At 68.0% G+C, this 26,728-nt stretch overlaps 5 protein-coding genes across 9 annotated transcripts; 4 read left to right on the top strand and 1 right to left on the bottom strand.

Annotated features, from left to right (window-relative positions):
• Window positions 1-11: 11 nt before the first annotated feature.
• Window positions 12-1,806, top strand: HAX1 (HCLS1 associated protein X-1). Its single transcript, XM_042785073.1, has 8 exons — window positions 12-117; window positions 257-474; window positions 581-732; window positions 835-880; window positions 988-1,103; window positions 1,198-1,348; window positions 1,424-1,580; window positions 1,690-1,806. The coding sequence occupies exons 1-7, from the start codon at window positions 65-67 to the stop codon at window positions 1,540-1,542; spliced, it is 855 nt and encodes a 284-aa protein (XP_042641007.1). The 5' UTR covers window positions 12-64; the 3' UTR covers window positions 1,543-1,580; window positions 1,690-1,806.
• A 389-nt stretch (window positions 1,807-2,195) lies between these two features.
• On the top strand, window positions 2,196-4,298 carry AQP10 (aquaporin 10). Its single transcript, XM_032988166.2, has 6 exons — window positions 2,196-2,460; window positions 3,053-3,179; window positions 3,268-3,405; window positions 3,492-3,610; window positions 3,694-3,911; window positions 3,986-4,298. The coding sequence occupies exons 1-6, from the start codon at window positions 2,356-2,358 to the stop codon at window positions 4,212-4,214; spliced, it is 936 nt and encodes a 311-aa protein (XP_032844057.2). The 5' UTR covers window positions 2,196-2,355; the 3' UTR covers window positions 4,215-4,298.
• Window positions 4,299-4,618: 320 nt separating this feature from the next.
• ATP8B2 (ATPase phospholipid transporting 8B2) lies at window positions 4,619-15,013 on the top strand. 4 transcript variants are annotated; one of them, XM_042784948.1, is made up of 27 exons: window positions 4,619-4,758; window positions 5,970-6,028; window positions 6,773-6,886; window positions 7,063-7,161; window positions 7,362-7,423; window positions 7,561-7,633; window positions 8,008-8,078; window positions 8,249-8,328; window positions 8,535-8,693; window positions 8,772-8,860; window positions 8,939-9,135; window positions 9,870-10,078; window positions 10,280-10,323; window positions 10,401-10,566; window positions 10,650-10,838; window positions 11,021-11,136; window positions 11,280-11,444; window positions 11,533-11,644; window positions 11,773-11,878; window positions 12,013-12,157; window positions 12,246-12,429; window positions 12,609-12,832; window positions 13,132-13,215; window positions 13,407-13,652; window positions 13,799-13,937; window positions 14,029-14,159; window positions 14,256-15,013. In XM_042784948.1, the coding sequence occupies exons 1-27, from the start codon at window positions 4,728-4,730 to the stop codon at window positions 14,541-14,543; spliced, it is 3,582 nt and encodes a 1,193-aa protein (XP_042640882.1). In that variant the 5' UTR covers window positions 4,619-4,727; the 3' UTR covers window positions 14,544-15,013. The 4 variants fall into 4 exon arrangements, with proteins under 4 accessions (XP_042640882.1, XP_042640884.1, XP_042640883.1 ...); XM_042784950.1 differs by lacking the exon at window positions 4,619-4,758 and adding an exon at window positions 4,894-4,996 and having other exon boundaries at window positions 8,535-8,603; XM_042784949.1 differs by lacking the exon at window positions 4,619-4,758 and adding an exon at window positions 4,894-4,996 and having other exon boundaries at window positions 13,147-13,215.
• Window positions 15,014-15,971: 958 nt separating this feature from the next.
• On the top strand, window positions 15,972-19,689 carry IL6R (interleukin 6 receptor). 2 transcript variants are annotated; one of them, XM_042785043.1, is made up of 10 exons: window positions 15,972-16,089; window positions 17,026-17,271; window positions 17,363-17,486; window positions 17,662-17,846; window positions 17,934-18,094; window positions 18,179-18,323; window positions 18,406-18,449; window positions 18,585-18,663; window positions 18,772-18,880; window positions 18,966-19,689. In XM_042785043.1, the coding sequence occupies exons 1-10, from the start codon at window positions 15,993-15,995 to the stop codon at window positions 19,153-19,155; spliced, it is 1,380 nt and encodes a 459-aa protein (XP_042640977.1). In that variant the 5' UTR covers window positions 15,972-15,992; the 3' UTR covers window positions 19,156-19,689. The 2 variants fall into 2 exon arrangements, with proteins under 2 accessions (XP_042640977.1, XP_042640978.1); XM_042785044.1 differs by lacking the exon at window positions 17,026-17,271.
• A 1,090-nt stretch (window positions 19,690-20,779) lies between these two features.
• On the bottom strand, window positions 20,780-25,561 carry SHE (Src homology 2 domain containing E). Its single transcript, XM_042785045.1, has 6 exons — window positions 24,545-25,561; window positions 23,751-23,877; window positions 22,513-22,821; window positions 21,978-22,128; window positions 21,745-21,864; window positions 20,780-21,308 (listed from the first exon to the last, which is right to left on the bottom strand). Exons 1-6 carry the CDS (start codon window positions 24,938-24,940, stop codon window positions 21,122-21,124), a joined length of 1,290 nt encoding a protein of 429 aa, XP_042640979.1. The 5' UTR covers window positions 24,941-25,561; the 3' UTR covers window positions 20,780-21,121.
• Between the last annotated feature and the right edge of the window lie 1,167 nt (window positions 25,562-26,728).

Here is a 26,728-nt window from a genome sequence, read left to right as displayed (position 1 = left end):
CGCTGCGCGGCGCCGCCGCTTTACGGCAGCTCCTCCCGGGCCCGCCGGCGGCGGCTGCAGCGCGATGAATTTTTACGACGCGTTTCGCGGCTTCTTCGGGTTCCCGGGGCGCTGCAGGTACCGGCACCTCGGCCACCCCCCGACTCGGCGCCCGCTCCCGTTCCCCCTCCGGTTTCCCCTCTTGCCCCGCGGGTCCTGACCCGGAGCGGCCCTCGGTTGCTCCGGGCCCCGGTGTCTCAGCGCCGCGATCCCCCAGGCCCCGGGACCCGCTCTTCGGCGGCACGGCGTGGGACGAGGAGGAGGAGGAGGAGGAAGATGACGGCCCGTCTCTGGCGCAGCCCCCCCCGGACTTCGCCTTCGGCTTCGGCTTCAGCCCCGGCGGCTCCCGCGGCGCCTTCGAGGGGCTGTTCCGGGACGTGGGCGAGCTCCTGGGGGTCTTCGGGGGGGCCTGGCCCGGGGCTCCGCACCCCATCGGTGGGGACGGGAAGGGGCTGCCCCGGGCCGGGGCTGAGCGGGGCTTTGGGGGTAGCCCCTGGGGTCACCCAACCTGACCCGACTCCCCCTGCTTTTTCCACCCCAGAGCCCCCCCAGCCCGGCCCCAGCGAGCCCGGCGCGGGGCGGCCGCTGCGGGATTCTATGCTGAAGCAGCCGGATGGTTCCGCTTCCAGCGCATCCCCGGAGGGTCCCGAGCACCGCAGTGACCCGGCCTGGCCCTGGAGACCCTTCCCGGGGGTGGGTGAGGGCTCTGCCCCGCGCGGGCTCGCCTGCCGCAGCCGTCCCGGCGCGGTGTCACGCTTTGCTTCCCCATCACCGGCGCGGGGCTTTATTTTGCAGCTGGAAGACGCTCGCCCGGCTCCTCCTGGCCTCAAGGAAGACCAAGGTGGGAGCGAGGCCACGAGGCCTCTGCCTTCCCCGTTCCCCCCACCCTCCCCGTGCTCCCACAGCCGTCGGGGCGCGTCCCCACCGTCCCCCATCTCCCCCCCACAGATCTGGACTCCCAGGTCTCCTCGGCGGGGCTGGGGACCATCCTGAGACCCGAGGAGCCCAAGTCCCGCTCTTATTTCCAGAGCGTCTCGGTCACCAAAGTGACTCTCCCGGATGGGGTGAGTGTCCCCTGGGGGGTACAGTAGTGGGTGACCCTGCGAGGAGCAGAGCCCGGGGGTGGCGACGTCTCTCAGGGCTCGGTGCTCTGCGCAGGCGGTGGAGGAACGCCGGACCGTGCAGGATAGCCAGGGCCGCCGAGAAACGACGGTGACGCGCCGGAGGGGAGACCAAGCCTTCATCACCACCACCAAGGAGGACGGGCAGAGCAAGGACTACCGGGAAGAGGTGGTCAACATGGACGACCGTGAGTGGGGCGCTGAGGAGGGGCGAGGGGAGCGGGCCGGGGTCTCCTCTGAGTGACCCGTCCCCGCTCTCCCAGGGGAGCTGGCGCAGTTCGCGGGCACGTGGCCGCAGCCAGACGAGCTCCGTGCTCCCAACCTGAGCGACCCCTCGTCCACGCTGGGCAGCTTCTTCCGACGCTGGTTCTCCAGCTGGTAGCTGTGGACCTCCCCCCTCCAACCCCAGCTGAGCACCCTGTATGTGCAATGGGTGCGGGGGGACCCTGGGGCTGTGGGGATGGGTGCCAGCTCCACCCAGGGCGGGCAGTGGGCAGCAGCCTCTTCTCACTGCCTGTTTTTGTTGCAGATGGGTCAGATCCTGCTGGGAGCTGGCGCCCAGGCTGGGGGCTCCCCACCTTCGGGGGAGCCGTGGGGGCTGAGCGCGCGTGCGTGTGTGCAGAGCAATAAAATCTATTTATGCTAACAGTGACTTGCCAGGCTCTTTCTGTTTGGAGGCAGGGGCCCGCGTGGCTCCTGGGGGCTGCCCCACGGGTGCAGGCAGATGCTGGGCTCCTCTGCCCTGGCTCCCTGCCCACCTCCCTCTCCCATTTCCCCGCCTGCCCGGCGCTGCGCAAACACCTCCCTCGAGGGCCCATCCTGGGAGCCTTTCCAAGGCCTCTTCATTAGCGCTGCCTGCAGCTGTGGCTTGGGCAGGGATCTGGCAGGGAAAAAGGGGGGGTTCCCCAGAGGGGAAACGCTTGTGCCAGCTCACCTGAGCGAGGTTTTGGTTCCCCGTGGCCTCTCAGGGCTTCCCACCGGGTCTGGTCCTACCAGGGGACTCCGTCATCTCAAGGCGCTGCCGTCCCTGGCCCCACGTGGGACTCTGGTCCCTGCCAGGCGTCTCCCTGCGATGTGGCCCTGGTTGGTTTAAAGTCTGCGTGTTATCACCCACCCCAGCCCCGGGGCTCATAAAATCGCACCGGGACGGAGACACCAACGCTGCTGCCGCTGCTGCCCGTGACCAGCCGGCCCCATGGGCGCTTCTTCCTTTTTAAAAAGGGCCCAGGCTCTGCTCCGTGTCCAGAACCAGCTGGCGCGGGAGTGCCTGGCTGAGCTGCTGGCCGTCTTCGTGCTCATCGTGAGTGGGGCACGCGGGTGGGCCGGGGGGTGGTGGCGGGTGCCAAGGGTGGCAGGGCTCCTCAGGGCAGGGTTCGGGGCTTCTCCACACTCACCGAGTGACTCGGCACTGCCCAGCCCCTGGCTTGGACCCTGCTCCAGCAGTGTGGGGACGTGATGAGATCCCAAGGGAGCGCGTCTGCCTTGACACCTCCCTGCCCCGGAGCAGGCAAAGGTTGGGGCTCTGGAGCCGCGCTCAGACAGGCTGCATCCCGCAATGGCAAACGCTGACACCACGGCTGTGCTGGCAGCATCCCTTCCCTGCCATCTCCCCAGGGAAGATGATTACTTAATTGCCGATAATTTGTTTACTGTGCTGTCAAAACCACAAGCAGGACCAGTAACCACCTCCCTGCCTGACCTTGTCCAGCGCCCAAAGCTGGAGCCCAGGAGATGGGGGAGCAAAAGCCGTGGAGATGGCGTGGGCAGAGGCACCAGGGCAGCCCTCGCCTCACTGAGCCCACCAGCGGCTGTGGTGCGGCTTGGGGAGCGGGGGGGGGGGGCTCAGTGAGGGGTTAGGGGGGCCGTGGTGAAGCCGTGTCCCTCTTCTCCAGCTGATCACCCTGAGTGGCTCGGCACAGATGGTCACCAGCTCCGGGACAAAGGGGAACATCCTCACCGCCAACCTGGCAGGTGCCCTGGCCGTCATGGTGGCCATCTACACGGCGGGGGGAGTCTCCGGTGAGGCTGGGGAGGGGATTCCAGCTCCTGTCGACCCCCAGCTCCACGCCCCCCAGGACCCCCAGCCCCTCTCCCCGCTCTCTTGCAGGGGCCCACCTGAATCCGGCGTTCTCCCTCGCCATGTGCCTGCTGGAGCAGCTTCCTTGGTGGAAGTTTCCCATTTTCGTGGCCGTGCAGACCTCGGGAGCTTTCATCGCCGCCGGAGCCGTCTACGCCCTCTACTACGGTACAGGGGGGGGAGCCCAGTGAGGAAGACCACGGGCTGTGCTGGGGTGGCTGGGCTCAGAGCCGGGCTCTGCCTTTGCTCCGCAGACGCCATCCAGCACTACAGCAACGGGACCCTCGCCACCTCCGGCCCCCGGGAAACCGCCTCCATCTTTGCCACCTACCCCGCTGACTACCTCTCCCTCTCCAACGGCTTCTTGGACCAGGTGGGTGCCGGTGTCGGCTCCCCCCTGACCCCCTCCGGCGGTGCCGGTCCCTGCGGTGCTGAGCTGCGGTGCTGGCCCCGCAGGTGATGGGCACGGCGCTGCTGATCCTGGGCATCCTTGCCATCCTGGACACCCGCAACAAGGGTGTCCCCAAGGGCTTGGAGCCGGTGGCCGTGGCCCTGCTGGTGTTCTCCATCGAGATCTCCATGGGCTCCAACTGCGGCTGCCCCATCAACCCCGCACGGGATTTCGGGCCCCGGCTCTTCACCTACGTGGCGGGTTGGGGCGCGGAGGTCTTCAGGTGGGTAGGGGGAAAGGGGGCGAGGTGGGGGGGTGGCAGGGGTGACCCCCCTGCCCACCGTGCCCCGTCCCCAGCAGGGGCAATGGGTGGTGGTGGGTGCCGGTGGCGGCACCGCTGCTGGGGGCCGCGGTGGGCTCGGCCCTTTACCAGCTCCTCGTGGCTTTCCACCACCCGGGCGAGGAGGGTGACCCCCCCGCCACGCAGAGCTCTCTGGTCCTCGTCAACGCCACCGTCCCCCCGGACATCGCCATGTCGCCCCGGGAGAAGGACACCGGGGGGATGCTGCCGCCCCAGAAGAAGTGACGCTGGGGACCCCTCCGCCACCCAGACTCGGTGGCTTGGGGGTTGGGGGGGGGGGGGGGGTGTCTCCCCAAAGTCCCCATTACAACATTAAAAGAGCCTTGAGGACATGGGGTGTCTTGTGTCTGGATGCGGGGGGTGGCAGCTCAAGGAGGGGGGGGGGGGGCAGATCCGGCCTGGCTTTGGGGGGACCTGGGGGGGATGTGCTGCCGAGGGGGGGGGGGTGTCCCCATGTCCTGTCCCGTCCCCCCCCCCCCGCCGCTGCCCCTGCACCTCCCGGGGTTGTCACTCCGCACCCACCCCCGCCGCTCCCCGGGAACCCCCCCCGCCGCCGCCCCGTCCGTCCGTCCCCCCCCCCCCCATCACTTCCGCCGCCGACCGGCGCCGCCGCGGCCATGGGGCGCTGAGGCGGCGGCGGCAGCGCGGCAGCGGCAGCGGGGCCGCAGCGGCCCCGGCACCGGGCACCGGGCACCGGCCCCGGCCGCCCGCTCCCCATGGGCTGCGGGGCCGCGGGCCATGGAGCGGTGCGCGGCCCGCCGGGCCCCAGGTGAGCGGAGCGGGGCGGGGCGGGGCGGGGCTCCGGTAGGCCCCGGTAGGCCCCGGTGGGCCCCGGTGCGGCCGTTGCCCCGGCAACGCGGCGGGGCGGGGCGGGAGGGCCCGAGCCGGGGCACCGGCGGCGGCAGCGCGGGATGGAGCCGCCGGGGCTCGCCGCGGGCCCGCAGCCGTGACGGTGCCCCGGGAGATGCCCGAGAAGTGGCCGCGGGTCCGCGCCCCCGGCGGGGCGGGTGCGTGCGGGGCCGGGGGGGGCAGAGAAGTAAGGCTGGGGGTCTGGGGGTGCAGGGCTGGGGGTCTGGGGGGGGCAGCTGTCCAGGGCTGGGGGTGCACAGAAGCAAAGTTGGGGGTCTGGGGGTACAGGACTGGGGGGGGGGGGGGGGGGGGGGGGGGGCTGGGGTGCAGAGAACTGAGGCTGGGAATGCAGGGCTGGAGGAGTGTGGGGGTGCAGAGAAGCAAAGCTGGAGGTCTGGGGGTGCAGGGCTGGGGGCCTGGGGGTGCAGAGCAGTAAGGCTGGGGGTCATCTGGGGGTACAGAGCTGGAGGGGTCTGGGGGGGCAGCTATCCAGGGCTGGGGGTGCAGAGAAACAAAGCTGGGGGTGCAGGGCTGTGGGGTCTAGGGGTGCAGAGAAGCAAGGCTGGAGCGGGCTGGGGTGCAGAGAAGGCTGGGGGTCTGGGGGTGCAGGGCTGGGGGACAGGGCTGGGGGGGTACAGAGAAGGCTGGGGGACTGGGGGTGCAGGGCTGGAGGGGTCTGGGCGGGGGGGCAGCTATCCAGGGCTGGGGGTGCAGAGAAGTAAGGCTGCGGATCTGAGGGTGCAGGGCCAGGGGTCTGGGGGTGCAGAAGAGGAGGGCTGGGGGTCTAGGGTGCAGCGCTGGGGCTCTGGGGGTGTAGATGAGTAAGGCTGGGGGTCTAAGAATGCAGGGCTTGGGGGTCTGGGGATGTGGGGGCTGGTGGTCTGGGGGTGCAGAAGAGGGCTGGGGGTGCAGGGGTACGGGTCCTGGCATGGGGGGAGCACAGGGCCACATGACACAGCTGGGGGGCTTCCCTGTTCCCCTGGGGGTCTGGGGCTCCCGGGCTTGCCCGAGGGGTCTTTTGGGGTGCAAGGGAGTAGGGCTGGCAGGTTGCAGAGTGGGGGGGTCTGGGGGTGCAGAGGAGGGGCCTGGGGGTGCAGGGGTGTGAGGCTGATGGGGTGCACTGTGTTGCAGAGGAGGAGAGGCGGGTGCGAGCCAACGCGCGGGAGTACAACGAGAAGTTCCAGTACGCGGTGAGTGGGGAGGCTGAGCCCCCTCCCCTGGGGCCTTGTCCCACGGCTCGGGCAGGTTTGGGGGGCTGGGGCCTGCGTCACCCTCTGGGTCAGTGGAGGGGAAGGGGGGTGGGGGGTTACAGCTAAAAATAGATGTTTGTCCCTGAGAAAATTGTGCTGACAAGCCATTAACGCCAACGGAGCTCTGGGGCCGGGGCAGCCTGCTGGAGGGGGGCACGGTGCGGTCTGACTGGGGGTTATGCAGCCCCTCCATCCTCTGCTGGGGCCCAAAACCCCCCAGCGCTGCCTGCACCCCTGCCCGGTCCCCTGATGGGGTTCTGTGTCTGGCTAATTAACGAGCCGCTGGGGGAGGGGCACCGCTCACCTTGGCCTCCCCCCTCCACGCTGGAGGTTATTTCTGGCTGCTCCAGAACAGGCCCTGCCTTGGCCTCGCTATGGGGAGCAGGGGGTCTGGGTTGGGGTGACCCTTGGGGGGGGCTGGGTGCTGCCAGCCGGATGCTCCGGGTGCTGCTGCCGAAGGAGGCCGGTCCCTGGGTCCCGGCTGGCGACCGAGGTGGAGGAATCCGCTTCTCAAGGAAGCTGTCGCGAAGTTAGAGCAGGGGCAGGAGTGGGGGGTCCAGGCTGTCGTCCAGGGTTCCCGAATTAGGGCTACGGGGAGCTGCAGCCCTGCCCCCAGAGCGACGCTGGGGGGGTCATGGGGCCTTGGCAACTTGTGAACCCCCTTCTCGCCCCATCCATCCCCAGAGCAACTGCATCAAGACCTCCAAGTACAACATTGTCACCTTCCTGCCCGTCAACCTCTTCGAGCAGTTCCAGGAAGTGGCCAACACCTATTTCCTCTTCCTCCTCATCCTGCAGGTGAGTGCTGGGAGGGTTGAGGAAGCAGATGGGGCCCCCCCACACACTCTGGGGCAGCCGGGAGGGCCCAGGGCACATCCCGCCCCTGGGAAGCGATGGGTTTGGCACCCCTGAGCAGGGGTAGCGTGGGTCTGGGGCTGGCCTGATCCCCTCTAACTCCCGCTCTCTGTCCCCAGCTGATCCCCCAGATCTCTTCCCTCTCCTGGTTCACCACCATCGTGCCTTTGGTTCTTGTCTTAACCATCACAGCTGTCAAAGATGCCACCGACGACTATGTGAGTGGCCCCCCACGCACCCCTTTACCTGGGCTGGCTGCCTGCTGCTGCCTGGGCGTGGGGACTTTGGGGCTGGGCAGGGGGGCTGTGACCGGGGCGAGGGTGTGCGGTGCCCACGGCCGTGGCATTTGCAGGGGGAGGGACGCAGGACCCCGTCCCCAGAGGGGCTGACGCTGCTGTCTCTTCCCCTCCGTCCCCAGTTCCGCCATAAAAGCGACAACCAGGTGAACAACCGGCAGTCTCAGGTGCTGATCAGCGGAGTGTGAGTGTCGTGGGGAGGGGACACGGGGCCCTGCGGGACGTGGCACAGGGCTGCAGGGAGGAGCAGAGCACGGTGGGGTGGGGGGAGAGGCAATGCTATCAGATCCTGCCTAACTCCGCTCCACCGTCCCTCTGCAGCCTCCGGCAGGAGCAGTGGATGAATGTCCGTGTCGGAGACATCATCAAATTGGAGAACAACCAGTTCGTGGCGGTGAGTGTGGCCCCGAGATGAGCACGGTCCCAGCTGGGTAGCACACAGGGACAGGAGCACGGCGTGGGGCTGCGCCCGCTCTGCTTTTGTGCTCCTCCATCACCTCCTGGGGTGGAGACGTCACGGACTTTTCCAGCCTGGAAGCTGCATTTTCGGTTGTAGTGTTTGAAATCGTGTTTGAGCTCAGGATTTTGGGTGGTGTGGGCACTTTAGGCGATGGTATCCAGGCCAGGGTGCCAGCAGCACCCTGCGATAAGGACACACGGCTCCAGAGATCCTGCCAGCCTTCAGTGTCTGAGGGCCAGGAGCTTCTCTGGGGAAGGCGTAGGGGAGCCCCAGTGTCAGCACAACACTTTGTGTGTCTCTCCCTACAGGCTGACCTCCTCCTCCTCTCCAGCAGCGAACCCCATGGGTTGTGCTACATAGAGACCGCGGAGCTGGACGGGTAGGTAACCCCTGCTCGCCTCGGCTGGCGAGGGAAGGCAAGAGGTAGGAGTGAGAACGAGCTGTGGCCAGGGCAGGAGCTGCCCGGAGCCTGAAATCGGGGAGCATCTGTGAAGGCCCTCCCTGCCAGGCCGTCGCTAAACCCCGCGCACGGTCCCTCCTTGCCCGCAGAGAGACCAACATGAAGGTGCGGCAGGCCATCCCCGTCACCTCGGAGCTGGGTGACACCAGCAAGCTGGCTCGGTTTGATGGTGAGTGCTTGCAGCTGGTCCTCTGCGATGGTTTCCTCCTCCCTCACCTGGCGTGAGTCCGCCCTGGAGAGACCAGGGCCATATGCACGCGGTGTTGTGGTCCTTTAAGTGGATCTCTGGGGAGCTGGGGCCGGTGCTGGGAGCGCTGGGATGGAGCTGGCCAAGTGGAGAAGGCACGTTACAGCCAAGCCCTCCCCTGCGCCCAGGTGAGGTGATCTGTGAACCCCCCAACAACAAGCTGGACAAGTTTGGTGGGACGCTGTACTGGAAAGAGAGCAAGTATCCCCTGAGCAACCAGAACATGCTGCTGCGGGGCTGTGTCCTGCGCAACACCGAGTGGTGCTTTGGCCTCGTCATCTTTGCAGGTGGGCTGGGGCAGCTGCCACCGCTGCGCTGCGCGGGGGGGAGAGACCCCCCGCCCTGACGCCCTTCTCCCTCCCCAGGGCCTGACACAAAACTGATGCAGAACAGCGGCCGGACCAAGTTCAAACGGACGAGCATCGATCGGCTGATGAACACGCTGGTGCTCTGGGTACGTGGAAGGCAGGTGAGTTCCGGGGAGCCCTGGCTCTGGCCCGGTTGGGGCTCTGATGTCCCATCCTGTCCCCAGATCTTCGGGTTCCTGGTGTGCATGGGGGTGATCCTGGCCATCGGCAACGCCATCTGGGAGCACGAGGTGGGCGTCTGCTTCCAGATCTACCTGCCCTGGGACGAGGGGGTGCACAGTGCCTTCTTCTCCGGCTTCCTCTCCTTCTGGTCCTACATCATCATCCTCAACACTGTGGTGCCCATCTCGCTCTACGTGAGGTAGGGCAGGGGCCGAGGGGCTGGGCTGGGGGTGTGCAAGGGACAGGCACCAGGAATTAGGGGTGCCCTCTGGGGAGGGGAGGTGGGGATGGAGACCCACGGGCAGAGCTGTGTGCATGGGGTGGGCGCGGGCTGCTCTCCCAGTGATGGGCCACATCTGCCCTTGGGGATACCCCAAGACCTGAGACCCCACTGGTCCCTCGGGGCCCCCCCAGCTGTGTCTGTCTGGCTGCTCATCTCTCCCCGCCCTGGCTGCATGCTGGTTATTTTTGCTCTGCCCTCCTGCAGCTCCCAGGCTCCTGCACTGTCCCCTTCTCTCTCTCTTTTAATTTCTCTCTCTTTTCGTTCCCCAGCATGGGTTCTGTCACCCTTACCCCTGAGGTAAGAACGTGTCGCCCCCACCCCTCCCACTAGCTCATTGCTGTCTGCCCTGGGGGCTGGGGAGGGGGTTCGGGGCGCGTAGGTGTGCGAGATGCCCGGGGAGCCCTGCGGGCTGCCCCCCTTCAGTGCCAGGCCCTGCGTCCCCAGCCCTGGCTTGGTGGTGGCTGTTGGTAGGAGCGGGTGCGGGCTGGCCTTGGGAGAGGGCGTGGGAGCCGGCAAGCAGCGTGGGGGCCCTGGGTGCCGGGGTGCCCCAGGCGCTCGGGGGTCCGGGGTGGGCGCGTGTGCGCCCGTCGCCGGCTCAGCAAGAGCGCACTGCCCTGCCGCGGTGACACCCAGCTGTCCCCTCCCCGCAGCGTGGAGGTGATCCGTCTGGGGCACAGCTACTTCATCAACTGGGACAAGAAGATGTATTGTGCCAAGCGCCGGACGCCAGCTGAGGCCCGGACCACCACCCTCAACGAGGAGCTGGGGCAGGTGGAGTACATCTTCTCCGACAAGACCGGCACCCTCACCCAGAACATCATGGTCTTCAGCAAGTGCTCCGTGAACGGGCACAGCTACGGTGAGCGCAGGGCACGGGGGCCGGGCTGGGTCTGCCTGGGGGGTGCAGACCCTTTGGGGCAGCCGGGGGATGAGGGGGGGCTCAGCCGTCACCTTGTGGGGCTGCGGGTGCCCTGTGGCCCAGCCTGGGCGTGGGTGCCAGTGGGCCGGCAGCGTTGGTTAACTCTGGTTAACCTGGTTAACTCCGTGCCCCGGTTCACAGGTGACGTGCAGGATGTGCTGGGGCACAAGGCGGAGTTGGGAGAGGTAAGGGTGCCGCAGGGCGGGTGCCTGGCTGTGCTGCGTGCCGCAGCGAGGTGACCCCATCTCTGCCCCTCTGCCAGAGGCCAGAGCCAGTTGACTTCTCCTTCAACCCACTGGCGGACCCCCGGTTCCAGTTCTGGGACCCCAGCCTACTGGAAGCCGTCAAGCTGGGAGACCCCCACGTGCACGAGTTCTTCCGCCTGCTCTCACTCTGCCACACCGTCATGTCTGAGGAGAAGAGTGAAGGTGGGCACGGAGGGCAGGATCTGCCCCAGCGTGGCTCGGGGTGTGGTGCTGGCCCTGACCCCCCCCCCCCGTGCTGTCCTCAGGGGAGCTGTATTACAAGGCTCAGTCCCCAGACGAGGGAGCGCTGGTCACAGCTGCCAGAAACTTCGGCTTTGTGTTCCGGTCCCGCACGCCCAAGACCATCACGGTGCACGAGCTGGGTCGAGCCATCACCTACCAGCTGCTGGCCATCTTGGACTTCAACAACATCCGCAAGCGCATGTCTGTCATCGGTGAGGGCCTGGGCACGGCGCGGGGGCTGTGGGGCTGGGGCACGGGGGCTCGGTGTGGTGCGCTGGGGGTCAGCCCCACGCAGGTGGTGACGTGACTGTGGAGGCGTTGCGGGGTCGTGGCTGGGGGTTGGGACCTGCTCCTGCACCCCTGAGCCAGGCAGCTTGTCCCCTGCTCCCCGCAGTCCGCAGCCCCGAGGGCAAGATCCGGCTGTACTGCAAAGGTGCTGACACCATCCTGCTGGAACGCCTGCACCCCGTCAACCAGGACCTGACCAACGTCACCACCGACCACCTCAACGTGAGCAGGGCAGGGCTGGGAAGGGAAGAGGGAGCTGCCCAGAAGCGCGGAGCCTGGGGGCTCTGCCCTGTCCTGGGAGGCTGATCAGGGTCCGGGGGACACCGTCGGGGTCTGCCTGGGCACCCAGCTCCGGCTCCTTGCAGGAATATGCTGGCGAAGGGCTGCGGACGCTGGTGCTGGCCTACAAAGACCTGGAGGAGAGCTACTACGAGGACTGGTCCGAGCGGCTGCACCGAGCCGGCAGTGCCGCCGAGGCCCGTGAGGATCGCCTGGCTCGGCTCTACGATGAGGTGGAGCACGATATGATGGTACGTGCGCTGGGGGCACTGGGAGGGCAGGAGGCTGCTGGGGGGGGGGAAGCCCCCGCTGAACTCCTCCTTGTTTGGGTCCCCCCAGCTGCTCGGAGCCACGGCCATCGAGGACAAACTGCAGCAGGGGGTCCCCGAAACCATCGCCATCCTGACGCTGGCCAACATCAAGATCTGGGTGCTGACAGGGGATAAACAGGGTGAGGCGTTGCTGGGGTGGGGGTCTGGGCTGGCGCTGGAGATGAGAGCATGCGCGGGCTGGATCCCACTTGCCGGGGGCGGGGGGGGCGATGGGACTCTGGCTCAGCCCCTGGTTTCCCGTCCCCAGAAACGGCTGTGAACATCGGTTACTCCTGCAAGATGCTGACGGACGACATGACGGAGGTGTTTGTGGTCACGGGCCACACCGTGCTGGAGGTGCGAGAAGAGCTCAGGTGAGGGTCGGGGGGGCAGGGCTGGGCAGAGGACGCACGCGGCGCCGACGTGAGGCACGGTTGCATGGGGGGGAGCTGGGGGATGCGGTGTACCCTGAATCGGGGGGCCCCCTGACCCCTCTCTTTCTCCTCAGGAAAGCCCGGGAGAAGATGATGGACGCGTCACGCTCCGTGGGCAACGGTTTCTCCTATCAAGAGAAACTCTCCTCCTCCAAGCTCACTTCCGTGCTGGAAGCCATCGCGGGTGAATATGCCCTGGTCATCAATGGGCACAGCCTGGTAGGGACCTGGGAGCGCCGGGTGGGATGGGGCACCCTGCCTGGCTGCGGGCCGTGGCCCCCCCACGGTCTCCCCGCTCTCCTTGCAGGCCCACGCGCTGGAGGCTGACATGGAGGTGGAGTTCCTGGAGACGGCCTGTGCCTGCAAGGCCGTCATCTGCTGCCGCGTCACGCCCTTGCAGAAAGCCCAGGTGGTGGAGCTGGTGAAGAAGTACAAGAAAGCTGTGACCCTGGCCATCGGGGACGGGGCCAACGATGTCAGCATGATCAAGAGTAAGTCCCGGGGTCTGGGGAGCCACAGGGAGGGACAGGTCCCCCCCTTGCACCTTGTACCCTTTGTCCTCTCCCCTCTGTGCCCCGCAGGAACGCAGTCCCGCTGAGGGGGTGCCACCCCTGGTCCCCTGTGCTCCTGGCAGAGCCGTCATCACTCCACGTGTCTCTTCCTTCCACAGCTGCCCACATCGGGGTGGGCATCAGCGGGCAGGAGGGCATCCAAGCGGTGCTGGCCTCCGACTACTCCTTCTCACAGTTCAAGTTCCTGCAGCGCCTGCTCCTGGTGCACGGGCGCTGGTCCTACCTGCGCATGTGCAAATTCCTCTGCTACTTCTTCTACAAGAACTTTGCCTTCACCATGGTCCACTTCTGGTTTGGCTTCTTCTGCGGCTTCTCGGCGCAGGTGTGTTGCTGGCTCCCCGTGCTCCGAGTTGGGGAGGGTTTGTCTGGGGGACCCCTCTGCTCAGAAGTGTGCCCGGGGTTCCCCGGAGGGCCTCATCCTGCACCAGCAGGCACAGCCTGGGATCCTTCCGGAGCGTGGCAGCGTGTGGTGGGTGCGGGGGGGGGGGCCTCGAGTGGGCACCCACGGCGGGGCTGGTGGTGGCTCTGCTGTCACCGCAGCTGTGGGCGCGGGGATGCGGGGGCCGGCTGGGGCAAGGGGCGGGCAGGTCTCGTGTCCCCTGAGCGCTCCATCCCCTGCAGACCGTGTACGACCAGTACTTCATCACGCTGTACAACATCGTCTACACGTCGCTGCCCGTGCTCGCCATGGGTGTCTTTGACCAGGTACGGGGTGGGAGGGGTCCCTGGGTGCACAAGGAGCTGGCCTGGCTCCTCTGCGTGGGAGGAAGGGCTGTCTGGGCTGGGATATCCTCATCCCCCCGTGGGTGATGGTGAAGGCTGGCCCAGCCCCAGCGACCAGGCTCTGCCTGCCCCGGGGCTGGACGGAGGTGCCCAGAGAGCCACGTTACCCCCAGGACGTGCCGGAGCAGCGGAGCATGGAGTACCCCAAGCTCTACGAGCCTGGGCAGCTGAACCTGCTCTTCAACAAGCGGGAGTTCTTCATCTGCATCGCCCAGGGCATCTACACCTCCGTCCTCATGTTCTTCATCCCCTACGGCGTCTTCGCTGACGCCACCCGTGACGATGGCGCCCAGCTGGCCGACTACCAGTCCTTCGCCGTCACCGTCGCCACCTCCCTCGTCATCGTCGTCAGCGTGCAGGTGGGGCCTGCGGCTGCTCGGCCCCCCTAACCCCGTAGCACAAAGAGAGGGTGAAGGTTTGGGTCCCTTCACGGGCCCTGCGGCCGTGCTGGGTGCGTCGCAGCCGTCCCCTGAGCCCTGCCCCACCTCCTTCCCCTCTCCACCAGATCGGGCTGGACACGGGCTTCTGGACGGCCATCAACCACTTCTTCATCTGGGGCAGCCTGGCCGCCTACTTTGCCATCCTCTTCACCATGCACAGCGACGGCCTCTTCCAGATGTTCCCCAACCAGTTCCGCTTTGTGGGTGAGTCCCAGGGGGGGGCCGAGCGATGCCCTCCCCACCCCAGCAGGGTGCTGTCCTGCCTGAGCCCTGGCTGGATTTGTGCTTCTCCCAGGTAATGCACAGAACACGCTGGCCCAGCCCGCGGTTTGGCTGACCATCGCCCTCACCACCGTGGTCTGCATCATGCCCGTCGTGGCCTTTCGCTTCCTCAAGCTGGACCTGAAACCCGAACTCTCGGACACGGTGAGAGCGTGTGGCCCTGGGGGAGCGCGGCCCCGGGGGTCCTGTCCCCTGGGGTCCGTGGGTTCCTGACCCTGTCCCCCCTGCCGTGTCCCCCAGGTGCGCTACACTCAGCTGGTACGGAAGAAACAGAAAACCCAGCACCGGTGCATGCGGCGCGTGGGGCGTGCGGGCTCGCGCCGCTCCGGCTACGCCTTCTCCCACCAGGAGGGTTTCGGGGAGCTCATCATGTCCGGCAAAAACATGCGGCTCAGCTCCCTGGCCCTCTCCAGCTTCGCCGCCCGCCCCAGCGCCGGCTGGATCGAGACCCTGCGCAAGAAGAAGGGCAGCGACACCAGCACCGCCGGCAGCCCCAGTGCCGCGGCCGACAAGATGCTCAAGGTGTGAGGCTGGGGGGGGGGGGTGCGGGGGAATCGTGTCCCCTCCCGTGCAGCCGGGGACCCCCCCCCCCTCACCCCATTCTCTTGCCATGCCCTGAGGAGGAGGGGGGGGGGGGGCGGGGTCAAGCCCCTCCTGGGGAGGGGGCCCGTGGGGGGAGCGGAGGCCGCGTGGGCCCAGGTGCTGAGGTTTGGAGGAGTCTGGACTGTTGCAGTGTAACCAAAAAAATCCTCTTCCCTGTCCCCGGGATGGACGGACAGAAGGACGCTGTCCCCACCAGCCCCCCCCCCCCCCCCCCAGGCTGCTCCTCTGTCAGTATTCACCTCTACGGAGTGCAAATACCCCATCACACGCGAATGTATCATGCCAGAGCCACCACCGTGGGCAGGCGTGGGGGGCCAGGGGGGGGCCGTGACAGCCCCCCTGCCCTTTCCCCCATCCCTCCCCCCACGTATCTTTTTTTATACAAAAGAAAAAAAAAAAAAAAAACACAAAACAAAAAAAATCCACAACAAACAAGCAACAAAAAAAAAAAAGGAAGGAAAAACCCTCCCAAGTTTACAGAGCGACTTGTTTCTCTCGGTGTTGGCACGACTGGTTACGGAGAGAGCGCAGGGGGCAGGCGCTGGGGCTGGGGGGGTGAGGGGTGTCACCCTCCTTGGGCCCCCCGCTTCTGGGGGTGCCGGGATGGGGGGGCCGGGTGGGAAAGGGGAAGCGTTCCCCGGCTCCTTCCTGCTTTCTGCGGGAAGCAGCGGGGTTTGCAGGCCGCCGTGATTCACTCCCACGCCAGAGTCTTGCACAACCCTTGGCCTCCGCTTCCTCCCTCCTCTTCCTCCCCAGCTCTGGGGGCACCGGACCCTCTCCCCGGGGGGGTGCAGGTGGGCATCGTCCCCTCCCCATCAGAGGGTCTCGGGGGGGAGATGTTGGGGTCTCGGGGCTACTCTCTCCTTGATACCAAAGAGGAAACTGTTCAGGACGGGCTCTGGCATGGGCTGGAGTCTATTTTTGGGGGTGTTTGGGGGGTTATTTTGTGTTGGGGGGGGGAGGGTGGGGGCGAGGATCGGGGGGTCTAATTTATTACACGTTTCTATATTATGGAATTGTATCATTTTATGGGTCCACAGAGGAAAAAAAAAAAAAAAAAAAAGAACCAAAACTCAGCTTTTTATATATATATATATATATATAAAAAAAAAAACAAAAAAAAGTTCTGAGCAGCTTCTGCCGTGTCCTGTGTCCTGCGGAGTGGGGAGGTGGGGGGGGACACCGGGGGGTCGGACCGACACCCCCCCACACACACCCACCCCCCACCCCCTCTCCCGGTGCCGCCTGGCCCCGCCCCTCCCGGGCGCACGTGCTGCCGCCGCGGAGCCGCCTCCCCCCCCCCCCCCCTCCCTCCGCCCCCCGGCCCCGGTTTCACAACCGCGGGCACCGGCCGCGCCGCGGGCGGCTCCGCCGATGTTTTGCTGCCCGGGGCCGCCGCTCCCCGCCGCGCTGCCGCTGCTGCTGCTCCTCGTCGCCTCCTCCGCTCCCGGGCGGCCCTGCGGCCCCGCGGGTGAGTGCGACCGGTACCGGGGAGGGTCGCGCGTCCGGTCCGTCCGTCTGTCTGTCCGTCCGTGCGGTGTCCGTCTGTCCTCCCCCAACACCGCGGCGGGGCTGCCCTGGGTCGAGGCGGGGGGGGGGGGGGGGGGGGGGGGGAGCGCTTCTCCCGGTCCCGGGGCTAATGGGGAGGGGGACGGATCCCTGCCCGCCCCGGCGGGGCTCGGGGTGGGTGCTTTTTGGGGGGGTGGGTGCTTTAGGGGGGGTGGGTGCTTTTTGGGGGGGTGGGTGCTTTAGGGGGGGTGGGTGCTCTAGGGGGGGTGGGTGCTTTAGGGGGGGTGGGTGCTGGGGGGGTTGGTGCTGGGGGGGGGCGGGTGCTGGGTGCGTTCCCGGTAGCGGGAAGCTGACGGGAACCGACAGGTCTGCGCTGGCTGTTGACCTTTGCAGCGAGAACCGGGAGCGCTGCCCCGGGCGGCCTCGCTGGCCCCAGCCCAGGCCTGGCCGGGTGCCCCCGGGCAGCCCGGCTGCTTAACCCCGCCAGCGCCGGCCCCCCCCCGGCCCCCCCCCCGGCCCCCCCAGCCCGCAGTTCTCCAACAGCCCCACTCCCCACGCTGCCCGGCCGGGTCCCACCGCAAGACCCCCACCCCCCCCCCCAAACTCATAACCCCCAGTTGGGTGCTGCGGTGTCAGTCCCCGTGGCGGTGCCGGGGTGGGGGGGGGGGGTCCCCGTGCCGGCGGGGGGGGGCGGTGCTCGGCTCGGTGGGGAATCGCTGGCTCAGCAGCTGCTGGCTCCTCGCTACCTCCTGCAAATATTGACAGCTAGTAGCTGCTGAGTGCAGGGGGGGGGGGGGCGCAGACAGTGGGGTGTCTCCCACTTCTGGGGACACCCGTGGGGTCTTGTCTCCGTTGCCTGACCCCCCCCCCCCCCCTCCCCTCCTCGTCCCCCCACCAGGGCTCTCGCGGGACACGGTGCTGGGGCGCCCGGGAGCGAACGTCACCTTGACCTGCTGGGACAAGGGGCCAGCAAACGTCACCGTGTTCTGGCAGGTGGAGGAGTGGGGGGCAGTGGGGGGCCCCAGGAGGCGGCTGGCGGAGGGCAACGCGCTGCTGCTGCGGCGGCTGCGCTACGAGGACTCGGGGCGCTACGGCTGCTACGCGGGGGGCCGCTTGCTGCGCTCCCTGCGGCTGCTGGTGGAAGGTGGGTCCGCGCCGGGGCAGGGGCTTTTCCCACGCAGCACCTCCCCGGTCAGGCGTCCCCCCATTCCCCAGCGCCTCTCCCTGCTTTGCAGAGCCCCCCGAAACCCCTCGGGTCTCCTGCTACCGACGGAGCCACAACAAAGACGTCCTGTGCGAGTGGCCGCTGCGGGTGAAGCCGTCCCCGGGGACGCGGGCGATGCTCTGGGTGAAGCAGAGGTGAGCCGGGGCTGGGACCCCGCAGCATGGGACGCAGGGGTGTCCCTCCGTGCCCCCTCCCCACAGACCCTTTGGTGGATGCTGGCCCCGGCTGCCCTGTGCCCGGTGTGTATGGGTGGGGGGGGGGGTGTGTGTGTGTGTGCATCACAACCCCAGCTGAGCCGCGGCCCCGCAGATTTGCAGCCGAGAACGCCACGGAGCAGTGGTGCCGGTATTTCTCCAAGGCGCGGAAGTTTGTTTGCCGGGTGAAGGTGCCACCCGGCGCCGACGACACCAAACCCCTCGTGGTGTCCACGTGCGTCAACAACGGTGCCGGCGGCTCGGCCGGAGAGGACAGGATCATCACCCTCAGCAGCATCCGTGAGTGCCGCTCCCCTCTTGCCGGAGGCCAGGGCTGGCCAAGCGGTACGGTGCCGGGCCCTGACCCCCCTCCCCATTTCCCATCAGTGAAGCCCGACCCCCCCCTCAACGTGACGGTGGAGGCTCTGGAAAAGGCACCGCAGCAGCTGCGGGTCAACTGGTCCTACCCTTCATCCTGGGACCCCCGTTTCTACTGGCTCCGCTTCCAGGTCCGCTACCGCCCCGAGCCCGCCCAGACCTTCACGGAGGTGAGGCACCCCTCCCCGGTGTGGGGCTGTCCCCCGGCCCCGGTGAGGCTGTCCCCAACCCCGTGCTGCCCGTGTCCCCTCCAGGTGGACCAGGTGATGACGACGTGGCTGGACATCCGTGACGCTTTGCGGGGGACGCGGCACGTGGTGCAGGTGCGGGCGCAGGAGGAGTTCGGCCACGGCGTGTGGAGTGAGTGGAGCCGGGTGGCAGTGGGGACCCCCTGGACAGGTAGGAGGGGGGACGCGGGGCCCCAGGATCGGGGGCTCAGCCCCAGCGTCCCCCAGTCTCACGGTCCTCCCTCACCTTACAGACCCCGGGGACCTCACCTCTGAAATGGGACCCTTCAGCTCCCAGGTAGGGCACAGCCTCAGCCCCGGGGGGACACGACACGATCCTGGCTGGGTCTTGTGTCCCCGAGTGGGACAAGGGGGGATGCCAGGGCTGGGGGGCTGCCCCATCCCATCGTGCCCCCCCTCCCTTCTCTTGCAGTTCCCCGTGGACGATGGCGCCTACGGGGTCACGCTGCCCCCTGAGCTCTTCGGGGATCGTGCTGCTGAGGGTGCTGGTGGTGAGGAGGGGGCCCTGGGTTGGCTGCGGGGGGCTGGGACACAACTCCCCAGGTCGCTCATCCCCACAACGAGCCCATTCCTCCCGCCCCCCCCCCTCTCTGCCACAGGGGCTGTTGTGAAAGCCAGCGCCCGCTCTGTGGCATCCCCCTACACGTTCCTGGTAGCCGGGGGGAGCCTGCTCCTGGGCATCGCCCTCTTTGTGGGCATCATGGTGAGGTGAGTGCCTGGGGGGGGGGCGGTTCTGAGGGGGAGGGGGCTCCACCTGCCCCCCCTAATGTGGGACCGCTCTCCCCTCCTGCAGGTACAGGCAGACGTGGCAGACGGGCAGACAGCGAGGGGCCAAGCCAGAGGGCGAGGGGCAGCATGTGCTGGTGCCCCTGAGCCCCCCCGGCCCCCCACTCAGTGAGACCCCCCTGCTCTCGCCCTCCGGACCTCTGGCCCCCAGGACTCTCCACGTCACCAACTTGGACTATTTCTTCTCAGGGCAGTAACTGGGGGGCTGGACGCTCTGGCAGGTGCCTGCACATTGGACAGGGGTCCCTGGCTCTGGGGGGGGGTCCCAGGGTCGGGATGTGCCCCTGGGAGCAGCCCCACCCCACCCCCTTTCTGGGTGCCAAAAGCTGCCCCCAGGCCCCGTGGCTGGGAGCAGCCTCTGAGGAAGGGGATCAGTGCCACCCCCATGGAGAACCAGCCCGGGGGCCGGGGGGGGGGCCCCCAAGATGGGTCCCAGTGCGGGGCAGCCCTGGCGCCCCAGCCAAACTGGGAAGCTGAGGGTGAAGGTGCTGGGCGCGCATCCATGCCGGAACGTGGGCGCAGGGCTGGGCTCTGCCCGCAGGGCAGGGTGTGGGGGTCCCCTTGCGGAAGGGCCTAACCCCCCCCCAGTGCCACAGATATCAGGGAAGGGGGGGGCCTGGCTGGATCAGCCCCATCCCTCTGCCCCGCCCCCCCCCGGGGCTTATTTTTAAAGCATATTTTGGGTAAATGTGGTAAAATGTGTCCCCTAAATAAATGCCTTGGATTTGTAATGGAGTGGGTGCTTTGCGGGGGGGGAGTAATGGAGGGGTCGCTGCAGCCTCCCTTACCTGGGAGTGACTTCAAGGGGTGCACCCCCCCCAGTCCAGGCTGTGCCCCCCCAGTCCATGCTTCCTGTGCCTTCTTGTGCTCCCTAACCGGGCCATGTACCCCGAGCCGTGGCCCCCCCTGTGCCACTGAGTGCCTTCCAGGCAGTGCAGTCTGTGCTGTCGCCCCCCACCCCAGCCCCCCGTGCCACCTACTCCAGGCCACGCACCCGCCCCCCCCCCCGAGGCCATGCCCTTGTGCCACCAGTGCCCCCAGCAGCAGCCCACCCACCCCACACCGGGTTGTGCAACGCCCCGGGGAGCTGCAGCTGCACCCGGGCAGGAAACCGCAGGGTGAGGGGAGCGGGTGCCTGGGCACCCTGGGGACGCCACATTCCTCCCCCCCCCACCCCCCCCCCCCGGCCAGCCCTGCTCTATAAAAAGCCTAGCAGGATGCAGATGTGTGTGTGTGGAGGGGGAGCCCCAGTACCCCTTGTCCCCAAAACCAGGATGGCTCCTGCCAGCACGAGGCTGGGGTTGAATCACCCCCTTCTGCCCTCCCAAGCAGGCAGGTGACACCCCCACCACCACCACCCAGGAGTCTGGGGGGGCCAGATTCTGGGGTGAACCCTGATGGGCCCCCAGCCCCCAAAACCTGCCCTGGTTTCGGGCAGCACCGCGGCCCCACTGCCGGCAGAGCAGAGCCTGGCAGCCAGCCCCATGGGGACCCTGGGCCGGGAAGGGGCTGTACCCCCCTGCAGCACTTGCACCCCGGGGTACCTGCCCCTCCCAGCACCCTTGGGGCCCCCAGCGGCCCCCAGCCCCATCCCTACCCCCAGCCCAGTCCCAACCCTGCACCTCTGCAAACACCAACACCCTCCTTTCCCCTTTGCAGCCTTGAGCCTCAATCCTGCCCCATCCCTTCCCCGTTTGAGCCCCCAGCCCCGATCCCGCCCCCTCCCTTCCCCGTTTGAGCCCCCAGCCCCAATCCCACCCTGTCCCTTACACCTTACAGCCCCCAGCCACCCCCATCCCAGCCCCTTCGGGACCTCTCGCCTCCTCTCAGCCAAGTTTATTTTACTACTTCATTACACATCCCAATCTCGCTGTGTCCCCCTGCCCCGGAGGGGGCCAGGGGCAGCCCCGCAGCAGCTCAGCTCCAGCACAGGGCGGGCAGGATCCGTCCTGGCGAAAGGGCAGCGCAGCCGTGCCCGAGTCCAGGGGCCATCAGGCAGGAGCGGGGGGTCCCCACAGGGCTGGGGACGTGACCCAAGGGGGTCTTCGGCGGGACCCTCGCCACAGCACGCGGCCGTCACCGGGGCCGGACCGTGCCCCACACCCCGGGCCCGGGGGGTCGTGGGCCAGTCTTGGGGAGGGGGGCAGGGGGCATTAGTGGGTGCTAATGCAGCTTGCAGTGGACGGGGTGCAGCAGGGCCATGTGCTCAGCCCCCTTGAAGGGCAGCTTCTCGGTGGAGTAGTAGTGCACGACCTCGGGGACGCTGGCGAAGACGCCGCTGGCCTGGCTGAGCGTGTACTTGTTGTCCTTGGTCTGGGCCACGATGATGTGAACGCAGCCCTGGCTGGTCCTGGGTGGCCGGCGGGCGTCAGCGGTTGCCGCCGGCCCCCCCGGCGCCCGCCCGCCCCGCGGCCGCGGCCGCATCCACCCCTGTTTGTTCCCGTCCCGCTCCGATTGTTTCAGCTCCAGGGGCTCCGCTTCCTCAGGAAGGAAACGCCACCAGCGCTCCCGACAATGTGCCGGGGAGGGGGACGCACCGCCTGGCCCCCCCCCCACCCCCCCCCCCCCCTTATTATGGCCCAGTGCTGCACCAGTATGCCTGGGTCCCGCTGCGGGGGTGTGGGGGGGTGCCATCCCCCGGGGACACGGGTGCTCCCACCCCATCAGGGCTCTGGCGTGAACAACCGGGGGACTCCTGCCACCGCATCCCTGCAAAGTGGGACCCGCCCCCCCCCCCTTCCCCAGGGCTGGGACCCCCCCCACTCCACGGCCACTCAGCCACTCACTTGAGCGCGATGGAGTACTTGCCGCTGCCAGTCTCGCTGGTCCGCACCAGGTAGCCGGCCTCGCGGCACGCCTGCAGCCGGCTCTCTGCCTCGGCCCGTGTGATGGCCCCGTGGTACCAGCTATTGGGGGGGGGGGGATGGACACACACTGAGAGGTGCCAAAGCCCCAGGACACCCCCACCCCCCCCCCCCCCTCCCTCCATTTCCCACCCCAGCTCATCCTCACGACTCACGGCTGCTTCTCCAGCGCCAGAGCGGGGTCCACCCGCTCCCCCTCGCCGTGCTCGCCGCCCGCCGGCTTCAGCATCTTGGGGGTCCAGCTCTTCTGGCGGAGGTGCTGCCGCGGCATCTCCTCCTTGGGACGCTCCGAGCCCTCAAACTGGACTGGGGAAGGAGGGGGGGGGATGGGGGACAGGGACAGACACACACAAGATGTGAGGCTTCAATAGCCCCCTCCATCCCCATCCCTGTCCCCACCCATGTCCCTGTCCCCATCTAGTCACCCCACCCCACCGTGAGCAGGGACATCTTCAACTACATCAGGTTGCTCTCAGCCCCATCAAACCTGACCTTGAATGTTTCCAGGGATGGGGCACCCACCACCTCTCTGGACAAGTTGTGCCAGTGTCTCATCACCCTCAGCGTAAAAAATTTCCTCCCCCGCTCTACTTTACCTTGCCACTCTTTTAGTTTAGAACTATCACCCTTTGGCCTATTGCTACAGGCTCTACTAAAAACTCTGTCCCCATCCCCATCCCCGTCCCCTACCTGACAGCGCTTTGACGATCTGCTCCTTCTTCCACTCCCAGGGCTGCTCGTACTCTCCGGCGGGACGCTCGTCATTCTCAGGCAGACGCCCATCCCCAGCCCTCGCCCTGCGCTCTGGGGTCCCCCCAGCCACCCCCTCCCCGGGCTCATAGGGGGTGTCGTAGAGCTGTGGCCCCTTCCCTGCCGTCTCCTTGCCCCCCGGCCGCTTGGCCGGCTCCGGTTTGCCCCCCGCCTCCCCGGGCTCGCCAGGACCGTCCAGCAGCAGGATGGCTTTGACCAGGGGGTCCTTGGAGCCCCGACGGCGGATTTCTGCGGGGAAGAGGAACGGTGGGTCAGGGAGAGGGCTGTGTGTCCCCTGAGACACCCCACCCCACCCCCCCTAATCCTGCCCTTGGGGAGGGATGTGTACCAGGGACCCCATGCCAGGGACACACCATTGGGACCGGGCTTGGGAGGAGCCGGAGCAGGAAGGAGCCCATCCTCATGGCGCCTGGCCTGCTGTCGCAGCCCGGAGGCTGCCGGCGCCGCGGGCACAGAAACACGCCGGTGGGGCCAGTTGGGCTCCGAGACAGCAGGATGCTACACCCCCACGCTGGAGCCCGGCCCCGCAGGAGACCACCCTTGAGGGGAGGGGGGGGGTGGTGTGTGGGGATCACCCCCTCCCCAAACCCCAGCCCCCCGCTTCGCCCCGCGGCGCCGGGCTCCGCCAAACAGCCCGGACTGCCCCGCATGGAAAAAAACCATCAGCAGCAAATCTTTTATTTCAGCTTCCGGCCGAGTCAGTTCCTGTTGTTCTGGCCAGCTGGGCGGCTGCCACACCGGCCGGGGGGTCGCTGGCTTTGGGGAGCAGGGTGTGTGTGTGTGGGGGGGGGCCACAGCCATGGGAGGACCCTTGAGGGTGCTGTGCCCCCCACCCCACCCTCCCAGGCCCCGGCTGGGTGATATTGAGGGCTCTGCACGGACGCAGTGCCCCCCCTCTTTGGGCAATGGCAGCAGGTCGTGGCACCGGGCGAGGGGCCGGCGGGCACGGGTCAGCGTCCGGCCTCGCGCCCGCTCCTTATCTGGCCCCGTGCAGCCGCAGGAAGCGGCGAGCAGCTTTCCTGTTCCCGGAGCCTCCCGCGCCGGGCGGCTCCAGGAGCAGCCGTGAGCTCCCGGCCGGGGAGCGGTGCCAGCCGCGCTGCCACGGCACGCCACGGCACGCCACGGCACGCCACGGCACGCCACGGCACGCCACGTACCTGTGATCATCTGCTGGGCGTCGTAGGGCTCCATGTAGCCGTCGTTCTCCCCCAGGCGCTCGGCGTCCCGCTGACCCTTGGTGCGCTTGGCGTCGTAGGGGTCGGCGTAGTCCTCCAGGATGATGACCTGAGGATGGGATGGGCACCAACTGGCCTCAGGGGACGGCCAGGGGGTCCTACTGGGTGTGCTGGGGAAAGGGGTGGGGGGGAAGCAGGAGGAGGGGGTGGTGGGGATGTCCCCAGCGCAAAGCCGGGGCTCCCCCGGGGGATGCTGGCAGCTTGTCTGAGTAGATGGACCCATGCTACAACCCCAAGGGGGTGCAGCCGGTGGCACCTTTGGGTGGGGGCAGCATCCATCCCTATGCACCCCAGCAGTGGGGAGGAGCCCGAGGGAGGCTTGGGGACCCTTTTGGTTGACAGCACCCCCCCACCACCCCCAACTGGCCCCCAGCCACCCCCGGGGCTGTGTGGGGGTGAAAGTCCAGCTTCCCAGAAAAGCTTTTACGTCAGCCTTTGTTTAATTAGCGGCTGAGCGCTGGGGTCAGGGTGGGCTGGGACACGGTGGGATGCGGTGAGGACTGGCGAGCACTCCCCCCCCGCACACCCCCCCCAGGAGATGAAGAGCAGTCGGGATGAAGGGAGCTTTGGATGAGATTTGAAGGCAGCAAAGCCAGGCGTGATGAAAGGCTGGGGTTAGCGGGGCTAATGAGCCGAAGCCCAAAGCGGTTAAAGCTGCCAGTGCTGCACACTTCCCCCCCCCCCCAGCCGCTCAGTCCCCCCCAGTGCCCCCTTACCGTCTCTGTCTTGAGGGTCTTCCCCTTGTCCTGCTCCGGGGCAGGCAGGCCGGTGGGCAGGGGGCCAGGGTACCCCTTCCCGTTCTTCTCGTGAGCCTCCACCTTGATGAGGCGGTTGATGTAGGTGCCGCAGGCTTTGGGGGGTCCCTCCGGTGTCCCCCCCTCCACCCGGGAGTTCTTCCGCATCTTCCCAGTGGCAGCCTGGAGCAGACCCTGCAGGTTGTCCCGCGACAACCGGCCACCCCCCTCCTTGCCACCCCCCGGGCCAGCCCGGCAGCCCCCCAGCTCGGCAGCCGAATTCTTGCGGCTCTTGCCCAGGCTACCGCTGCCTGGCCGAGCCCTCTCCGAAACCGTCTTCAGGTTGGAGGGGAACTCCTTGAACCACTTGGCCGCCATGGGGCCAGGGAGGGGCAGGGTGCTGCGGCCCACCCGGGGCTCCTCGACGCCCCACGGCCGCCCCGCCGGCTCAGGGCCGGCTCAGCCGGGGGGCACGGGGCAGCCCGGCTCCCCCCAGCCCCGGGAGCGGGACCCTCGGTGGCCAGGGGCCAGCCCGGGAGGGGGGATGTGGGCAGGGGGGTCCGGGGCCTTCGCCCCCGGCGTGGGTGGGGGGCTCCAGGCGTCCTTCGCCCCCGCGGGGACGGCTGGCGGGTCCCCAGGGGTGCCGGCTCCCACGTCCGGAGGAAGGGACCGCGTCTCCCCAGGGGTCCCTGGCCCCGGAGAAGGGTCCCGGGTGGGGCTGAGGTCTCTGCTCCAGCGATGGGACGAGTCGGGGGGGTCCGAGGGGTCCGGCTGGGGCAGCCCCGGGGCGGCTCCGAGGGTCGTCTGCCCCCGGGGAGGGGGCCCGGAGGGGGTCTCTCCGTGCTCCGGAGGGTCCAGCCGGTGCCGGGCAGCCGGGGGGTCCCGTCGCGGCTCCTCGGCGGGGCCCGTCTCCGGGGTGCGGCGATGCTGCGGGGGGGAGTCAGGCCGGCCCGGGGGGCCCCATGCGGCGGCGGCGGCGGCGGGACGCGACGGGCCGGGCCGGAGGGGCCGGAGGGGGCGGCGGGGCCGGCGCTCCCCGCCCAGATCCGGAGGGGGCGGCCCCGGGGGACGGCGCGGCACCGGCCGGGCGAGCGGCCACCGGCCCCGGCAGCCTCGGGGAGCCCCGGCGCCGTCCTCTCCGGAGCGGGGTCTCCGTCCGGCGGCTGCCGAGGGATGCGCGGTCCCCGAGAACGGCGCGGGGCGGGGGGAGTCCCGTCCCGGTGGGGCTGCGAGACTTCGGGACCCAACTGATGGGACAAGGGGGCTTCATCCTGCACGTGGACCCCACAGAGAGCCCCGCGCCCAGACCTCCACGCGTGACCCCTTATACACAGCCCCTGTATGGGCCCCGTGCTCAGCCCCACTGTGCTGACCCACCCCCGTGCCAGGACCCCCACGCACGGACCCCCCTTCCCCGTGCACAGCCTGACAGGGCGAGAGCAAGGCCCCGCTGCGCTCGCTGACGCTGCGGCTGTGGTTGACACCACACTGGTGAAGACCTACTTCTGCTGGCTGCACCGAGACCTTGCCGGAAAACCCCGGCTGAGCCCAGTGATTTGGCTTCCTGCCGGGCTGGCAGCTGGGCTGCACGGTGCCGGGGGGGGGGCCCCTTACCGAGCCCTTTGCAAAAACACAGCAAAAAAGGATGGGGTTTTGCAGGTAAAGATGCTCCCCCATCCCCCAGGATGGGGCTGCCACGATTCGGGGGCAGGACACGGGCTCCTCCTGTTTGCTGGAGAACATCCCCAAGGCCCAGCCAGCTCCTACCCACCCCTGCTGTGATGAGGTGGGGGCACTGGGAGAACAGACCCCGACACACAGCACTGCTCCCCAGCACTGTGCTCGCCCCTGTCCGTGTGCAGGGAGGTGCCGGGGCGCTGGGCAGCCTCGAGCAGCTGCGCAGGGTCGTCGGCAGCGCCGTAGGAAATGGTGGCAATTTCCTTGCCGGCGCTGCCGGGCAGGATGTGCCTCGTGGTGGCAAGGCATCGCTGCTAGGCTGGCGCCCAAACTGGCAGTGGGATCATGGCTGGCTTCAGCTTCACCTTCTCCAGGCCAAGGAAACCTCCACGCCTCCGCTGATAAGCTCCGGTGCTAGCTTAATGAGAAAGGTGCTGGTTTGTTTTCTTTCCTTGGCAGGTTTAAATCCCCCCTTCATCTTTTTTCCAG

The sequence above is a fragment of the Tyto alba genome, unplaced genomic scaffold (assembly GCF_018691265.1).
Source record: "Tyto alba isolate M040663 unplaced genomic scaffold, T.alba_DEE_v4.0 Super-Scaffold_8, whole genome shotgun sequence".
NCBI lineage: Eukaryota > Metazoa > Chordata > Aves > Strigiformes > Tytonidae > Tyto > Tyto alba.
The sequence above is the reverse complement of the archived record's forward strand: the minus strand, read 5'-3'. Positions and strand labels throughout refer to the sequence as shown.

Bases quoted from the DNA above. Each gene is read 5' to 3' on its own strand.
- HAX1 (XM_042785073.1), top strand. From the start codon at position 65: ATGAATTTTTACGACGCGTTTCGCGGCTTCTTCGGGTTCCCGGGGCGC. The intron at 475-580 runs GTGGGGACGGGA...TTTCCACCCCAG, and splicing joins CGGGGCTCCGCACCCCATCG to AGCCCCCCCAGCCCGGCCCC. The intron at 1,349-1,423 runs GTGAGTGGGGCG...CCGCTCTCCCAG, and splicing joins GGTGGTCAACATGGACGACC to GGGAGCTGGCGCAGTTCGCG.
- IL6R (XM_042785043.1), top strand. From the start codon at position 15,993: ATGTTTTGCTGCCCGGGGCCGCCGCTCCCCGCCGCGCTGCCGCTGCTG. The intron at 17,847-17,933 runs GTGAGTGCCGCT...ATTTCCCATCAG, and splicing joins CATCACCCTCAGCAGCATCC to TGAAGCCCGACCCCCCCCTC. The intron at 18,324-18,405 runs GTAGGAGGGGGG...CTCACCTTACAG, and splicing joins AGTGGGGACCCCCTGGACAG to ACCCCGGGGACCTCACCTCT.
- ATP8B2 (XM_042784947.1), top strand. From the start codon at position 4,954: ATGCCCGAGAAGTGGCCGCGGGTCCGCGCCCCCGGCGGGGCGG. The intron at 11,137-11,279 runs GTGAGCAGGGCA...GGCTCCTTGCAG, and splicing joins TCACCACCGACCACCTCAAC to GAATATGCTGGCGAAGGGCT. The intron at 12,833-13,131 runs GTGTGTTGCTGG...CATCCCCTGCAG, and splicing joins TCTGCGGCTTCTCGGCGCAG to ACCGTGTACGACCAGTACTT.
- AQP10 (XM_032988166.2), top strand. From the start codon at position 2,356: ATGGGCGCTTCTTCCTTTTTAAAAAGGGCCCAGGCTCTGCTCCGTGTC. The intron at 2,461-3,052 runs GTGAGTGGGGCA...CCTCTTCTCCAG, and splicing joins TGGCCGTCTTCGTGCTCATC to CTGATCACCCTGAGTGGCTC. The intron at 3,611-3,693 runs GTGGGTGCCGGT...CTGGCCCCGCAG, and splicing joins CCAACGGCTTCTTGGACCAG to GTGATGGGCACGGCGCTGCT.
- SHE (XM_042785045.1), bottom strand. From the start codon at position 24,940: ATGGCGGCCAAGTGGTTCAAGGAGTTCCCCTCCAACCTGAAGACGGTT. The intron at 23,878-24,544 runs GTAAGGGGGCAC...TCCCATCCTCAG, and splicing joins AGACCCTCAAGACAGAGACG to GTCATCATCCTGGAGGACTA. The intron at 21,865-21,977 runs GTGAGTCGTGAG...CCCCCCCAATAG, and splicing joins CTGGCGCTGGAGAAGCAGCC to CTGGTACCACGGGGCCATCA.